General features: G+C 44.9%; 1 protein-coding gene across 3 annotated transcripts in view; it reads left to right on the top strand.

Annotated features, from left to right (window-relative positions):
- Positions 1 to 17769, top strand: part of NFYC (nuclear transcription factor Y subunit gamma) — a 97547-nt gene that overhangs the window by 36459 nt on the left and 43319 nt on the right. The window contains exon 1 of one of the 3 annotated variants that reach the window (XM_075336123.1): positions 125 to 412. The exons of 1 other annotated variant lie outside the window; for it this stretch is intronic. Coding sequence is in view for 1 of the 2 variants with exons in the window: in XM_075336121.1 (XP_075192236.1) it covers positions 1466 to 1544 (79 nt within the window). In the remaining variant the exon portion in view is untranslated. Of the gene's footprint in view, positions 1 to 124; positions 413 to 1442; positions 1545 to 17769 lie in introns of those variants that run through there. One more of the 3 variants, XM_075336121.1, reaches the window with a different exon arrangement.

A 17769-nucleotide genomic window follows, 5' to 3' on the forward strand; every position in this document is an offset into this window, starting at 1 on the left:
CGGCCACCAATGGCGGCCGAGCAGGGCCCTGCAATAACAAGCTGGAGCCAATGGGATCAGGGCAGAGGCGGGCCTTGGTGTCATGTAGCAAGTTAGATTGAATGCCTTTGACTGTTAAAGTGGAAGGAGGCTGCAGGATTTTTCATTGGAGACTTGGGAGTTTTTCCTTTAGACAGGGGTCAGCTGAAAGACAAAGAAAAATGGCGAGGAGTTTGCAAAGGGAGCAGACTGTGCTTGGCTGTGGGATGGATAGTGCTCTGCCTCTTCCCTGCCTGTCCTCATGCCTTTGTCCTTTCTTCTGTGTTTTTTTTTTTTCCTCTTTCCCGAGAGGGGGGAGGGCTAGTGAGAGTGAAGGGGAAAATGTAAGTGCTTTGCTGTGGCCTCCTGAAATGTGGATCTCCTGCGCGCTCTGGTAAGTTCTCTCTTTCTATCTTGGGAAAGTAATGCTGAGTCTTTATTTTTTCTTTACGGGGGGAATTCAAGTTTGTACTGTCTAGGAAAATGGCCCCTTACATTCCAGGCATACCTTCTGCTGCACCTCTTGTACTGTGCGGCGGCGTGGATTCCTCCTTTTCCCTCGTCTTATTGCTATGCAGTGTGTGTATATATAATGTATGTAGAGGGAGAAGGGTTATTCTGTTGTATCATAACCTAGGCTGTTACCTTGCCATATTGCTTAGTTTCTACTATGAGCAGCTGTTACTATGAATTCCCCTGGCCCCATAACTTTATGTTCTCGTCTCTGCCCCATTGTGTCTCAGCTAGACGCGATTGCAGTCATCACTTATTTTGCGTGCTGAAAGGTATTTCTCCCCCCACCCCCCCATTTGCCCTTGTATCTTGCAGGTAGGCGCTCTGTTTGCATACCTTGTATCCATAAGTCACCAGACACTGCACATTCTTGCACATGGCGGACTAAGATTTGAGCTAGTCAGGCGAGCCTTCTAGTTACCAGAGGTTTGTATACACTAGAGAGGCTCTCGCCTAAGGTATGAAGGTCATTGGCATGTATGATGTGCAAGCACACATTCCTGCGCAGACAGCGGGAGAATCCTCCAGTCCCCACGGTTGGGGGGATTTGTCCTCCTTCTTTTATGTAGGGGATTGACACATGCGTGCAGGCTCCGCCATAAGGCTTGGAGTGTATAATTAATTTTCTTGTGTAATTCTCTTGCTCTTCTCCACGTTGGGCCTCTTACAGTCAGTATGACCTTGAAATGCTGCTGCTATAGAGTTGGGAGAATCAAGGGCAAACTTTTGTGTAGCACTTTTAAGTGCACAAAAAGTATCAGTCCTTTTAGTTCAAATGCACATCTGCGCAATTCTATAGAAATCTGGCAAAAATTAGGTCTTATCTGTAAATATAACACTTTTTTGTTTTTTTTTTTTTTTCTCTATACCTTCCAGGTGATGTTTACTAGAACTCTAGGAAACTTGACGAGTATAATGTTGGAGGTAGTCAAAAATGAATGTGCTTGGTGTAGAAGTCCACGAACAAATGGACAGATTGTGCCGTAAGGTGGTTGTGACCTCCACGTCAAGGGGTAAAATGTGGAGCTGTTCTTGGTTACTAAGTTAATGATAAGAACATAAATAAGTTGGGGGGGGGGGGACACAGGAGTGGTAAGATTTAATTAGCAAATATGTACATTGTAACTACAAAGTTTGGGACTTTTGCCAGCATCGATAATGGTCTTTTGGAAAGATGGATAGTTCTTAGATTTTTACATCGGTTAAAAGGGCATTAAATCCTACTTAAATTATCATAGGGGCAGAAACCAGAAAAGATTGTGCATGACACGGATGATGTCAGAAGTTCTGGGGGGTGGGATAAATCAAACATGTGAAATATGTTTGTCAAAATCTACTTAATGGAAACCAATCACCAGGATTTTCGTATATAACATAAAGCCAGTGCTATACTGGCACTATCAGGCTGATTCTATACATACCTGTAGTGGTCAGCTCGGATGTTTAGGTTTTGAAATCCAAAAAAGGGAAGTTTATAAAATCACAGCTTGAGTGACAGCAGCTGAGGATCAGAGAATATCTGGGGGGGGGGGGGGGATATTCATACTTATCCTCTCCCCCTGTTTGTATAATACTTATGCTAATTCTATCTACCAGGACCTGTGGTGAGGTCATACCCATGTGACCAGAATGGGTGGGGTCTCTGCCAACAAAGCTGATACCAGAAAGCAAGATTTTTCTGTTGGCTGAAGCCCCACCCCTTCTGGTCACATGAGTATGACCTCACCACAGGTCCTGCTAGGTCGATTGTATAATGCTTATGCTAATTTTAACAGAGAGAGAGGATAACAATGCATACCCCCCAGATATTATCTGATCCTCAGCTGCTGTCACTCAAGAAGCTGCCGATTTTTTTTTTTTTTTTTTTTTTTTTTTTTTTTTTTTTTTAAACTTTACATTCTTGTATTTCAGAACCTAAACATCCGAGCTGACCACTACAGGTATGTATAGAATCAGCCTGATAGTGCCAGTATAGCACTGGCTTTGTTACATACGAAAATCCTGTTGATTGGTTCCCTTTTAACGTGAGTTTTCCCACTATGTGTTTGTCAATCACAATAATGGGGGGACGTAATCACAAACAAGCATGTTTGTGAGGGGATCGGACAGGGTCAGATGATTGTTCCGCTATTGCCTTAGGTTGTTAGCCTGCTACCTGCAGTATACAAGCAATATGCAACAGCTCTTGGCACTGAGACGTGCAGAGAAATTCGGTGGAGTCCATAACTGGCTCAGTGGAAGGGTGATTGAGGCCACGCTCACAACAATTAATTTGGTGTAGGATGTGCTGCTGTTTATTCGCCAAATGCAGATGTTTCTTTTGAAAAACATGCGAGTATTAAGGGGTTGTACTAAGCTTTGCATTAAAGCGGTGCTTTTATTAGGAAAAAGGGGTATCTCATTAAACCCTCATCACTCAAATGTTCTGTCATTGTTCCCTGCCGATCTCTTGGCTAAAGGCCCATTTACATGCAACGACATCGCTAACGAGATGTCGTTGGGGTCACGGAATTCGTGACGCACATCCGGCGTCGTTGGCAACATCGTTGCGTGTGACACGTACGATCGAGTGTTATTGATCAAAAATACTCACCTAATCGTTGATCGTTGACACGGCGTTCGTTTTCCAAGTATCGTTGCTGTTGCAGGACGCAGGTTGTTCATTGTTCCTGAGGCAGCACACATCACCACGTGTGACACCCCAGGAACGACTAACACCGTACCTGCGTCCTCTGGCAATGAGGTGGGCGTGTCTTTCCTTGGCTGCTCTCTGCCCCTCCGCTTCTATTGGCCGCCTGCCATTTGACGTCGCTGTGACGCCGCACGAACCGCCCCTTGAGAAAAGAGGCAGTTTGCCAGCGACGTCGCTAGGCAGGTCAGTACGTGTGACGGGAACTAAAGATATTGCGTGCCATGGGCAGCGATTTGCCCGTGGCGCACAAACGACGGGGGCGGGTGTGATTAGCTAGCGATGTCGTTGCGTGTAAAGCAGCCTTTACTCTTCTAGATGGGGAGAATCAGTTGATAGCTGTTGATTTGACGGCCTTGGTCACTTGACACTCCAAGACCACCTACCAGAAGAGGGAGGCAGAGACACTAACAGGAACAACATAGGTTTTGTAAAAGATTGTGTTTTTATATGTATAGGCATATGAGGGTGCTAAAACAATGTTTATCAGTATCTGACAGCCACCTTAAGACTTAGGCTATGTGCACACACTGCATATTTGGTGCAGAAACTTTCTGCATCAAATCTGCACCTTCTGACAAAAAAAAAGATTGCAGTATTGGTGCATCCCCCCCGCCCACCCCTACCAGTGAAGTCAATGTCTGGGAGATCTAAAAAAAAAATGCAGGAAAAATACCCCAACAATTGACATACTAAATTGTTTGTTTTTTTTTTTTTTGTTTTTTTTTTGGTTTGGCACCAAATCTTCAAGGGAAAAATATAGTGTGCACAGCACTTCAGAAATCTCAGACTTTGCTGGCTTCAGGATAGGCATGGAGATTTTAGTGTAGATGGCTCAAAAAAAAAAAAAAAAAAGCCGAACTGTATGCACAACTTTATTTTTTTTTTTTTTTTTTTTTTTACCTGTTTGTGTAGCCTTTGTGTTATGTGACTGTTTACCCTTTATCAATTATCGTAGAACTTCTTCTTTTTAAGCCTTGATCAGTTGGATACATTTTTCCACTTTTAACTGCACTTATTTTAAGCTTCAATATCCCCACCATTAATCAACACTACAGCACCTTAAAGGGAACCTGTCACCAGATTTGGGGCCTATAATCTGTGGCCACCACCAATGATCTCTTATATACAGCATTCTAACATGCTGTATATAAGAGCCCAGGCCGCTGTATAAAACGTACAAATCCCTTTATAATACTTAGCTAAGGTACGGTGCGGCGCAGTCTGGTTGGATAGGTGTCTCCGTTCTTTAGCACCGGCGCCTCCCTCATTAAGCCATCTTTGTCCTCCTTGCCGGCTTGTGTGGATGCCGGCTTGTGTGGATGACGTAGGACGCGTCATGCTTCAGAAGGAGGAGGACGACAAAGATGGCCGAATGATGAGGTACCGGAGAACTGAGACACCCATCCGACCAGTCTGCACCGCACTTCCCCGACACTTAGGTAAGTATTATAAAGTGATTTTTATGTCCTACACTTTGGCCTGGGCTCTTATATACAGCATGTTAGAATGCTGTATATAAGAGTACACTGGTGGTAGCCGCAGCTTATAGTCACCAAGTCTGTTGACAGGTTCCCTTTAAATGGAATCTGTCAGTAGAGTAAATGCTTCTAAGGCTAGGTTCACACTTTCGTTAAATTGTATCAGTCACAGTCCGCTGCTCTGGTAAACAACAGAATCCATTTGGCGGATTCTGTTGTTCCCATAGACTTGGATGAGCGGCGGATTGTGACTGATGATGCTGCGTTGCATCCTCCACCCGACTGATCAGTCGTGGAACGACTGACCGCGGGGCGGAAGGAACGTAGCTTCTAATGTTTTTTGAGCAGCACAATCCGTAGGATTTCGCTGCGCATGCTCTCTGGCTCCCTGCACACGTAACCAGGGTTACTAAGCAATGCACTTTGTCTAGCTACCCGATATTTACCCTGGTTACGTGTGCAAGGAGCCAGCGCTAAGCTGTGTATGCTGGTAACCAAGGTAAATATCGGGTAACCAAGCAAAGTGCTTTGCTTAGTTTTTACCTGATCTTTACCCTGGCTACGTGTGCAGGGAGCCCGACGCTTCACCGCCCGGCCCCGCCCCTTTCCGAACTCCGTATGTGTGTGTGTGTATATATGTATGTATATATATGTATATATGTATGTATATATATGTATATATGTATGTATATATATGTATGTATGTATGTATATATATATATATATATGTATATATATGTATATATATGTATGTATATGTATGTATATATATATATATATATATATATATATATATATATATATATATATATATATATATATATATATATATATATATATATATATATATATATATATATATATATATATATATATATATATATATATATATATATATATATATATATATATATATATATATATATATATAAATAAATAAATAAATAAATAAATAAATAAATAAATAAATAAATAAATAAATAAATAAATAAATAAATAAATAAATAAATAAATATATAAAATAAATAAATAAATAAATATATAAAATAAATAAATAAATAATTATATGTGTCTGGCTGTCCCCAGCCATGCAGACCGCGGCACTGACGTCCTCAGCGCCACGGCCCCGCTCGGCTCCACCCACCTCGCACTCCGCCCCACGCACACAACGGAATCCGACAATGAATTCTGTTCTTTGTCATCCGTTGTACAACGCATCAGTCACATGCGTCAAGCAACGCATGTGACTGATGCAAAACAACGGAAATGTGAACCTAGCCTAAGCTGTAGGTCATAGGAACAAAATCGTACCTTGATATTGGCAATCCTATATCTTTTTCCGGCCTCATAGATGATGTTTTTAATGAAAGGGGATGTTTCCAGTGTGAGACATGTAATGACTAACACTTATCTCACATCACACACACAGCTCTGCAGTGAGATCAGAACTAACACAGCACAGCAGAGCCAGCGCAGAGGTGAACTTTGTCTCCTTACACACAGTTGCAAGAGCAGTCCACTCATAGGCAGCCATTGTGGGAAAGGACAGTACAGCAGAGCTGACTCTGGCTCTGTTACAAGATGGCTTCAAATCTGAGTGTTTGTGTTTGTAATGAGACAAGGTTAAAGGGGTACTCCAATCTCCAAGATCCTATCCCAATATGTATTAGGTGTAATGGTAAGAATATTGGCACTACCTCCAGTAAGAAATGTAGTATAGTTCTCCTGATATAGCCATGTCTCTTACCTCATGTTCAGGGCATAATAGTAGCTTAGCCTTAGCGTGGTCGTGACCATGGATGCCTATGTGCGTACGTTGCCTTTTTTGGTGACCACAAAGATGCAGCGTTTTTGGCCGCTAAAAAACGCACCTGCGGTAAAAAAAAAAGCCTAAAAAAAGCATGCATTTTACTGCGTTTTTTTTGTTGCATTTTTCCAATACATTGCATGGGTGAAAAATGCTGGCAAAAACGCAGAAAGAATTGGCATGTTGCATCTTTATGGTCACCACATAAACGCACCTAAAACAAAACTGCACTGTGCGGACAGCAAAAATGAGAACTCACACTTTGCTGGGGAATCAACGTCATGCAGTTTAAAGACCAAAAGCGCACCGTGCACACACAGCCTTAGAATAGTTGCTAGTGGTTGTAATGGATACCTAAGCTACTGTAATGCCCTGCACATGAGGTAAGTGACATGGCCAATCAGGAGACATATGCTGCATTTCTAATTGGAGGTATTTACTGATCTTATTATTAATACACCTACTACATATCAGATAGCATTGTGGTGGGGGAATGACCCTTTAAACTCTGTTGTGCTGTAAGTTGGTGCCATCAGCTCTGCTGCAGAGAAGACAAGTGCTAATGCTTGTAATGAGATGAAGGTCACTTCTGCAGTACTATGTAATTTCTGACCTCACTACAGAGTGTGATTATGGGCTGTCTGTTATCGCATGGTTCATATTGAGAACGCCACCTTTCATTCAAAAGGAACCGGTCAGAAAAAATAAACATACCCTGCAGATATGTGGTGAATGGTGTGCATATTGAGCGCCGGCTGTAACAGCGCCCCCCCATGCTGCATTGGAGTCGGCTGGGAATGTGGTTATAGCCACCATTCAGTATGCACAGAGTGATGAATGAAGCTATACTGGCGCCACCACTGTGACCTAAGGCCCAAGGCTGCCTGGAAGGATAAAGTTAATTTCCTCCTAGCAGTGGAGCTCTCTGTGTGAGCTCCAGGCAGCTTCGGATCACTATTAACCTGCAGATGACCCCATATCTGCAGGTTAATAGTACCTTTTACCTGACAGGTTCCTTTTTAAAATAAACCCTGTAGGCAGATTCTCAGGGAGATCTATGTCCTGCCCATAGCCCTGAATGGCTCCTTTACATATAAGATAAACTGAATAAGACCTCAGATACAGAGGTAACCTATAAGTGGACCCTTGGATTACGAGCATAATTGGTTCTGGGATTGTGCTCTTAAACCAAATTACTCTATCAAAGCGAATTTTCCCATAGGAAATAATTGAAACGCAGACAATTCGTTCCACAACCCAAAAATATTTACTGTATATATAGAAACTTATTACAGTAATACAATATAATGTACTGTATTCATATAAAATTATTACAGTACACTAATACAAAATGCTGTACAGTACAGTAAAAATCATAAAGCAAATTAAACTGCACGTCAGCTTATAGTATTGTTGGTGTGCGGGAGGTATAAGCAATGTGCTGCACTGGTTATCAATAAGAAAGTACAATACTGTATCTACAAATGCAAATAGATAGACATGCTATATAGTAAATACTCTACTGTACAATGGTATATTGTGCACAGTAAAGTTACCTCCAGAGCGGGTCAGAGCACGGTGAAAGGACAGAACCAGAAGTATACACGGTGAGTATTTGCTCTTATTGCAAATCATTGCTCTTAAACCAAGTTATAAATTTCTAGAAAACTTTGCACGTCTTGCAAAACGCTCTCAAACCAAGTTACTCTTAATCCAAGGTTCCACTGTACTCTGCTTTATAAGACCTTCATGCCCATATAGATGGCTTAGGAGGCTTGTGCCTTCTGACAGGTTCCCTTTTAGGAAGCTTTAGTGTTGTAATTTCCTTTCTATTACACGTTTTTGAGGGCTCTGGTGTCACATCAGTAATACACTGGTACCGGATGACTGCCCAAATTGGAACTTGGGGAAATAAGGCAAAGTTCACACAGGGCATCTTTTGCTGCATTTTTGGTGCGTTTTTGAGTTCCCAAAGATGCACCAAAATGCATGAATTTCCTTCTCTCAGCAACGTCTCTGAGATTTTGATTTTGCTGGCCACTCTGGGCATCTTTTGTTGGCTGCATTTTGGCTGCGTTTTTGAAGATGCGTCAATTCTTTTAGTGTTTTTCCAGCATTTGACTTGACTTTGACTTGCTTTTGACTTTAAAAAACGCATTGGGCGAGAAGTGGTTAAAACGCTTCAAAAATATATATATATATATATATATATATATATATATATATATATATATATATGTATATAGATATATATATATATATATATATATATATATATATATATATATATATATATATATATATATATATATATATATATATATATGTGTGTGTGTGTATATATGTATATGTATATGTATATATATGTATATATATATATATATATAATGTGTATGTGTATGTATATATGTGTATGTGTATGTATATATGTGTATGTGTATGTATATATGTGTATGTGTATGTATATATGTGTATGTGTATGTATATATATGTATGTGTGTGTGTATATATATGTATGTGTGTGTGTGTGTGTATATATACCGTATTTTTCGCTTTATAAGACGCACTTTTCCTCCCCAAATTTTGGGAGGAAAATGGGGGGTGCGTCTTATAAAGCGGTAGCGGGGGGGGGGGGGGTCCTGTCTGAGGCGATCGGGCGGGTGCCTGTGGCTGCATGCAAGCGCCCGGGTACCTGTACTTGCATGCAGCGGCAGCCGGGTACCCGTGGCTGTGTACGGGCGGCAGCGGGTGCTGTGTGGGGTCGGCAGCCAGGTACCTGTGCTTGCATGCGGTGGCAGACGGGTACCCATGGCTGTGTGCGGGCGGCAGCCGGGTGCTGTGTGCGAGCGGCAGTCGGGTGCCCGTGCAGGTACTCGGCTGCCGCCCTCACACAGTCACCCATCTGCCGCCCGCACACAGCCATGGGTACCCGGCTGCCACCGCACGCAAGCACAGGTACCCGGCGGCTTGTACGCGGGGTGGGCGGGCAGCCTGCTGGCTGCCACTCTGTGCATGCGGGGCGGGCGGCTGTGCAGCTTACCAGTTGTCCGCGGTCCCACTTTCAAATGATGGCGCCGGTGGAGCTCTTGGATGAGAGCTCCATCTGCGCACGCGCTGCTCCGGGAGTCAGCGCGTGCGCAGATGGAGCCCTTGGATGAGAGCTCCATCTGCGCATGCGTCGCTCCGGGCGCCATTACTTGAATCGGGACCGCGGACACACTCCACCACTGAGCCGTCGCCGCCGCTCCCACTACTGAGCCGCCGCTGCCACCACTGAACCGGGACCGCGGACACACGCCACCACTGAGCAGTCCCTGCCGCTGCCACCACTGAGCAGTTGCCGCCGCTCCCACCACTGAGCCGCCGCCGCCGCTGCCACCACTGAACCGGGACCGCGGACACACGCCACCACTGAGCAGTCCCTGCCGCTGCCACCACTGAGCAGTTGCCGCCGCTCCCACCACTGAGCCGCCGCCGCCGCTGCCACCACTGAACCGGGACCGCGGACACACGCCACCACTGAGCAGTCCCTGCCGCTGCCACCACTGAGCAGTCCCTGCCGCTGCCACCACTGAGCAGTTGCCGCCGCCGCTGCCACCACTGAACCGGGACCGCGGACACTCACTGCACCGGCCTGCTGCACGGCTCACACGCCACGGCTGCTGCCGCCACCACGGACCCCACGGATCCTGCCACCGCGGACGCCACCGCGCCTGCAACCACGGCACCTGCAACCACGGACCCCGCTGCCACTGACCTGCCGCGCCTGCCAGCACAACCTGTGCCTCCTGTGACCCCGCTTCACCACCACTGCTGCCCCCCTCCGGTAAGAGAACACCGGAGTATAAGACGGACCCCATTTTTCTTTTTTTTACCTTTTTTATGTCTAAGTTTGGGGTGCGTCTTATATTCCGGTGCGTCTTATAAAGCGAAAAATACGGTATATATATATATATATATATATATATATATATATATATATATATATATATATATATATATGTATATAATATATATGTACATGTATGTGTGTGTGTGTAATGTATTATACAGCACATATGTAAATACTCTCCATGGTTACAGCTTACAAACAAGTTGAGAACTCCAATGAGCACTTAAGCTGAGACATCCTGAGTGACACTCTAGATAGTGCTAGATGGGCCGTCATTTTCTCATCACAGCATAGTATTATGATGAAAGGTAACACCTCTAGGCTGAAATGACATCATCTCAGACCCTCGGACTCACCTGCTGTATCAGACTATACAGAGTACTCGTAAACTTCAATAAATGTCCTTCCACTACAAACCATCATTATCCTTCTTAATACTGGGGGTTGCAAGTTACTCGGAGTTAAAGGTACCTGTAAAGTGACTAAAGATTAATTTATACTGCGTGATTATCGTGAACGAGTGTGTAAACAGGTCATCAGATTTCACTTCCTTTAACGCCACCGAAAACATTCTGAATTGATTGACCAGGCTTGACATGCTCCCTGAACATTCTATTTTAATGATTGGTGATCAGTTACCATGCGCTAGTCTGGAAGGCTTGTTCTTACTATTACATAGGCCTCATTCAGACATAAAGTTGTGGGGGGGTTTTTTGTTAGGGTTTTATTTGACTGAAATACAAGAAGCGGCAAAAAATTTTCAGCAATCGCAGACTACCGATTACTGAACTGTGAATATCAAAAGTAGCTGATGAGAATCTAGGTGATGTGGCATATGACCACAGAATACATACGTGTGGCCACCTTCTTGCAGTGACGATCATGGGAGAAAATCTTGATAGTGTATGCGTTGCTCACTCATGATTCATCAGTCTAATGACATGAGTGGCTGCAGAAATTCCTTTTTAGCCTGGAAAACCCCTTTAAATTGGCAGTACATACTGATTTCTTTGAACTTCCAGTGGTTTAACTAAATTCTCTAATTTTTGTGGAATAAATCATTGTCTACCATCCACTATGGATTTTTTTTTTTATGGTACGTGTATAGGGTTTGTTAAAGGTAGAGTGTCGCGTTTTATTTTTGTATTAAAAATAGTGATTATGAAATCATGTATTTTTAATACAAAATGAAAATCGCAGCTTATTTCGTTTTTATTTAATTCTAATTTTACTGGAGGCACTGGGGGCTGCCATGCTGGATTTGCTGTTTGTGTAACGACAGTTACTCCCTCCTTTCTGGCAGCCCCTGTGCATAGAGATCAGTGTTCGGGATCTGACCCCGTCATTTACGTTACAGTGGGCGTCTGCTGTGACCTGGACGCGCCCCCTGGGCTGTCCAGATCACAGCAGAGGGAGGTGGTCAGCGCCATCATTGTGGAACTCACAGCGTATGCTTTTTCTTCCACTATATCCCTGTCAACCTCCGGGATGTGTGAGTACGGGCCGCCTACCCTCCCCTCTCCTCCCCTGCCCCCGTTACCGTCTCCGATGACACCCCCACCCTCCGCTCTCCCCAGCCCCTGCTCTGCCCCCGCTACTGCCGCCCCCCCCCTCTTCCCCCCCCCGCCGTTACAGTCTCCGATGACACCCCCTGCCTCCGCTCTCCCCAGCCACTGCTCTGCCTGCCACGTGTGTGTGTGTGTGTGTGTGTGTGTGTGTGTGTGTGTGTGTATATATACGTACGCGCGCCACTGCATGTGAGTACCGCCGCTGATGCTGTCTGCACGGCTGTGTATCTAATCCTCTCCTGTGTGATACTCCTGCTGTCCTTGGTGACACTTTAGACATTTCTGGTCACCAACAAAATGGCTCCACACTGTCCCTGCATGTCATTCTCTGTTATCTGTTGTAAACACTCAGATTAGGAGGGGGAGCTGTGACATCACACACAGGAGAGCAGACTCCACCCACTTTACTGCAGCTGTAATCTGAGTTTTTTTTCTACAGTGGGATTTTTGTAGGATTTCAGAAGCTGCTCCCTCTAGTGTTTAACAGTGGAAATAGTGGAAAATATAAAACTTTTTAATTTTTTTTTTTATATTTTCCTCAATTAAAAAAAATATTTAAACAAAACATTAAAATATTACTACTTTACATTTTTTCAGTTGATTTTTCTTTTTTCTTTTTTCTGACAATACATTCCCTTTAAAGCCTCACACGCTTACATTGTACTGTAGTGTGGATTCCTCACACATTTAGCTATGTGACTCCAAACTAATATGACAGGTTCTCTGCTGCAATTATTTCTCACTGTGGTCACTTTACGCCTGGGGAGTGGGGAGGGAGAAGAAATGGGCTTGTCACGAGATTTTCTAACCATTGATGTGAAAGAGCCCATCACCAGTACAAGACAAGCATCTTTCCTACCATCCAGAGAGCTGCTCAACAGTACCTTACTGCTGGGCTATTGTGCAGGTTCTTCCTTTTCATGTTATGCAATGAGTGATTGTGGAAAGGAGTACCAATATCAGAAGAAATGAATTGTGAGACACCATTTTTAGTCTGAAAACTTTCCTAACAACGATGAGGGTCTGAAGAGAAGAGTGACAGTGCCCCAGAAGAAGCCCAATTGTTCTTGTTTCTGAATTCTAGGTTTAGTTTGGCTTATTTGTCTATAACCGCACACATAATGGTTGATTTAAAATAATGGCTTCATCTTTGTCTCACATTTTATAGATATCTTCCTAAACAACCGCCTTTAAGAGCAACAAATATAAAATTGGGGCAGATTTACAATTGCCAATCTACTGAAATTCAAGCACAATTCTGCCGATGGTTTCTGATTTTGTTGCTTGTTGAAGGGTTTTTTTAGGGAGTAATGTGTTTTCTACTATGAATCTGAGCTGCCATTCTCTGTGCCTATGCTTGTCATAATGAAGGAGGCCAATGCAGCCCAGACATCAGTGTCTGCTGAAGCGCGGGGGCAGAGAGGGGTTGAGTGTCTTATTTTTGGATCCCTACAAGTTAGATCAAGCACCGGTGTGGCATAGAAATATTGTCCTGTCCTCAGAGCTCGTCATACTGGGAACAGGGACCTGTTAAAGCGACTGTAGTCGTGTCCATGCAGCTAATTGAAAGGATGCGCCTCTATAACATCCTGTACATGTTTTTTTACCAAAAATTGTCATCCCTTTTGGTGATCCTGAGCAAGGTTTATATTACAATCCAGTTCTTCAAATATTTTTTTTCTCTATGGGGAATAAAGTATATTTTCTCTGTTGCTGCCATTCTTGTCCAAAGTGATTTACAGGTAACTACATCAACTTAAAAATGGGTCCTTGTCCCTGATCTGTGACACTCAAAGCTTGTCATTTTTATAGATCAGATCTGGCCATGAGGATGAGTATAAAAGTGAAGACAAACTAAAGACTGAAGTTCAATTCCTAAGCTGAAACGCTGAAGTACTGATAGGTCTACCTGCTTGAGTGAGGGGAAAAACATGGGGGCAACTATGAGAGCTGACCAAAAAAAGCCTCTTTCGCTCAAATAGTAACACATGGATTTGTGAATGTAGCCTTTTCCTCTTAATTAGTGAGATACAGTTGCTGAGCCTTTTACTGCCATCATCTGTACTCCAAATGAGTTTATGGTATAAATGCAGCTTATTGAATCCTTACAAGTCTGCGGTCACTGTCACTCTAAGGGGCACTTTGCACGCTGCGACATCGCAAGTCGATGCTGCAATGCCGTGCTCAATAGTCCCCGCCCCCGTTGCAGCTGCGATATCTTGTGAAAGCTGGCGTAGCGAACATTATCGCTACGGCAGCTTCACATGCACTCACCTGCCCTGCGACGTCGCTCTGGCCGGTGACCCGCCTCCTTATTAAGGGGGCGGGTCGTGCGGTGTCATAGCGACATCACACGGCAGGCGGCCAATAGAAGCAGAGGGGCCGCCCACCTCCTTCCTTCCGCATAGCTGGTGTGAGACGCGGGTAGATGTTCCTCGCTCCTGCAGCTTCACACACAGTGATATGTGCTGCCACAGGAACGAGGAACAACATCGTAACATCGGTCATTCCCAAATCATGGAAATGCCGGACCCTACACCGATGATACAATTACGACGCTTTTGCGCTCGTTAATCGTATCAAAAAGGATTTACACACTAAGATGTTGACAGCGAGGCCGGATGTGCGTCACTTTCGATTTGATCCCACCGACATCGCACCTGCGATATCGTAGTGTGCAAAGCCCGCCTAAGACCAGACAACCCCCTCTATTTATATAATTCGCCTTTTTAGATCGTGATGACTTAAGTGTGAAATCTTTGCTTTTTCTTGTTCAGTCCACTTATTTGCGTAAGGCCTGAGACACACGGCAAGAAAATCGGAGTGAGTGGAATGCAATTAAAAAATCGCATTCCACTCGGACCAACTTTACTCTATGGGGCCGCTCCCCTGAGAAATTATTTTCTCAGCCCTAATCAGACCGAGAAAACAATCGCAGCATGCTGTGGGTTGAATGTGATCCTATTTCTTTTGCACCCATTAAAGTCTATGGGGCGAGAAAAAAAAAATCACACTGCACTCGTGTTACACCGGTGTAATGTGAGTGCAGTGCGAGCATGGCAATGGAAGAGGGAGAGAGAGAGATAAATCCCTCCTCCCCTCCGCGGCGACGCCTCCCCTCCGCAGCGCCGCCCCCTCTGCAGCTGTGGTCTGATCATCCCTCGCATGACACTCTGCTGTGTGCAACCGTGAGCAGAGTGTCATGCGAGGGCTCGCACAAATCTGTGTGACCTCAGCATAATACATTTTACCCCATGAATGCCTTTTGAGAATTGAAGGGGTCTTCATATCAACAAATTACTGGTCCCATGGCACCGTGCTGAGTCTCTGCTCCCGGTTTCTGATATTTGCTAATGTCACTAGCATGGCAGCCAATCGCTAGGCTCAGCAGCTCTACCTGTGTAGCTGGATGCCCCTCTCAGACCTGCTGAGCTCCGTGATTGGCTGGTGACTTCAGCGCTGCAGCCAATATCCGATAACAGGAGCAGCGGCAGAGACTTGGTACTGACCTTGAGGGTGTGTTAACCCCTTTACGACCGCCGATACGCCTTTTAACGGCGGTAAATAAGGGTACTTTTTCCGATCCGCCGCTTTTTAACGGCGGTCGGAAAAAAGGGTCTAGCGCCCCCCAGAGTCAGAAAATTTCCGGGGTCTCAGCTGCCGGGGGTAGCTGAGACCCTGGAGATCATGATTTGGGCCGGTTTTTCCGGTCCCCGCTCACCTGATGACCGGTATACACCGTATACCGATCATCAAGTTATAGTAAATGACCGCGCCGGTAAAAAATGATTTATCTCCCATCTGGCATGATCAAACATGCCAGATGGGAGATAAATCTTTTTCCCGGTTCCCTCCGGTCCCCCGGTGTCCCCAAAGTGCCCCCCCCGACCCCCAACCCCCTCCCGAAAATCCAAGATGGCCGCGCGCACCGGCGATCACAGCAGCGCGCCGGCCACATTCACACTGTTCCTATGGTTTCTGTCGTATGTGCCATAACACATACGACAGAAACCTGCTCCCTAGGCCCCGCCGGGTCCCCCCCTACCCCCCACTGGTGTCCCCCGGTGTCCCCCGGTGTCATACATACCTGTCGCAGCTCTGATCCCCCGTGGCCCCCTCCTCCGGCTCCTTCTCTGCAGACTCCGGTCACATGTGCAGAGCGCAGCTGTCAGCTTCCTGTGTTCAGGACGCTGGCTGCTCGCACTCTGCAGCTGTGACCCAGGGAGAGTGGGTGCAGATTCTTTGCACCCACTCTCCTCAAATGGAGGGTCTGCCCTCCTAGAAAATGGGGGATACGTTCCCTGAACGTGTCCCCCATATTCTAGAAGGTCCAGAGGCGACGTGGGACATCCAAATGGATTATTGTGGATTTTTTTTTTTTCTTTTCAATAAATTGGTCAATCAGGGAATGTTTGGGGGAGTGTTTTTTCAAATAAATTTTTTTTTGTTGTCAATTTTTTTTTTATTACGGTCAATTAGTTATGTCGGGTATCTGATAGACGCCGTGACATAACTAATTGCTGGGCTTGATGCCAGGTGACATTACACACCTGGTATCAACCCCATTCATTACCCCGTTAGCCAACGCACCAGGGCGCGGGATGAGCTGGGGCGAAGCGCCAGAATTGGCGCATCTAATGGATGCGCCACTTCTGGAGCGGCTGCGGCCTGCTATTTTTAGGCTGGGAAGAGTCCAATAACCGTGGCTCTTCCCATCCTGAGAATACCAGACCCCAGCTGTCAGCTTCACCTTGGCTGGTGATCTAATTTGGGGGGACCCCACGTTTGTTTTTTTTTTTTAATTATTTATTTATAAATAATTAAAAAAAAAAAACAGCTTGGGGAGCCCTCCAAATTGATCACCAGACAAGATGAAGCTGTCAGCTGTGGTTTGCAGGCTACAGCTGTCTGCTTTACCCTAGCTGGCTATCAAAAATAGGGGGGACCCCACGTCATTTATTTTAATTCTTTTTTTTTTTTTTTTGGGCTAAATACAAGGCTAGGCATCCTTTAGTGTCACATGAAAGGCAGGTAAGGGGAGCTTCCTCGTTCCTGCGGCGTCACACATAGCGATGTGTGCTGCCGCAGGAGCGACTAACTACATCGTTACTGCTGCAGTAACGATAATCGAGAATGGACCCCCATGTCACCGATGAGCGATTTTGCACGTTTTTGCAACGATGCAAAATCGCTCATCGGTGTCACACGCAGCAACATCGCTAATGCGGCCGGATGTGCGTCACCAATTCCGTGACCCTAACGACTCCGCATTAGCGATGTCGCAGCGTGTAAAGCCCCCTTAACAGTGAGAAATTTTTTGATACAGCAACAGTTTTGTGAAGTACCTGTGGATTCAAAATGTTTACTATACTCCTGAATAAAATCCTTGAGGGGTCCAGTTTCCAAAATGAGGTCACTTGTGGGGGGTTTCTGATGTATAGGTGCCCAAGGGGCCCTGCTAATGTGACATGGTGCGCGCAATTTACTTCAACTTTTCCAAAATTCAAATGGTGCTCCTTCCATTCCAAGCCCTCCCATTTATCCAAACAAAGGTTTTTGGCCACATGTGTGGTATCCCTGCGCTCACAAGAAATTAGATAACAACCTGTGGGGTACACGTTTTGTTGTTGCCTCTTGAAAAAGTGAAAAATGTGTCGCTAAATCAACATTTTTGTGAAAAAAATGAAAATTTCAATATGGCAACCTAAGCTTATCAAATTCTGTGAAGTATTCGTGGATTCAAAATGCTCAATATACACCTAGATTAAAGCCTTGAGGGGTCTTATTTCCAGAATGGGGTC

The sequence above is a fragment of the Anomaloglossus baeobatrachus genome, chromosome 2, assembly GCF_048569485.1.
Source record: "Anomaloglossus baeobatrachus isolate aAnoBae1 chromosome 2, aAnoBae1.hap1, whole genome shotgun sequence".
Classification (NCBI taxonomy): domain Eukaryota; kingdom Metazoa; phylum Chordata; class Amphibia; order Anura; family Aromobatidae; genus Anomaloglossus; species Anomaloglossus baeobatrachus.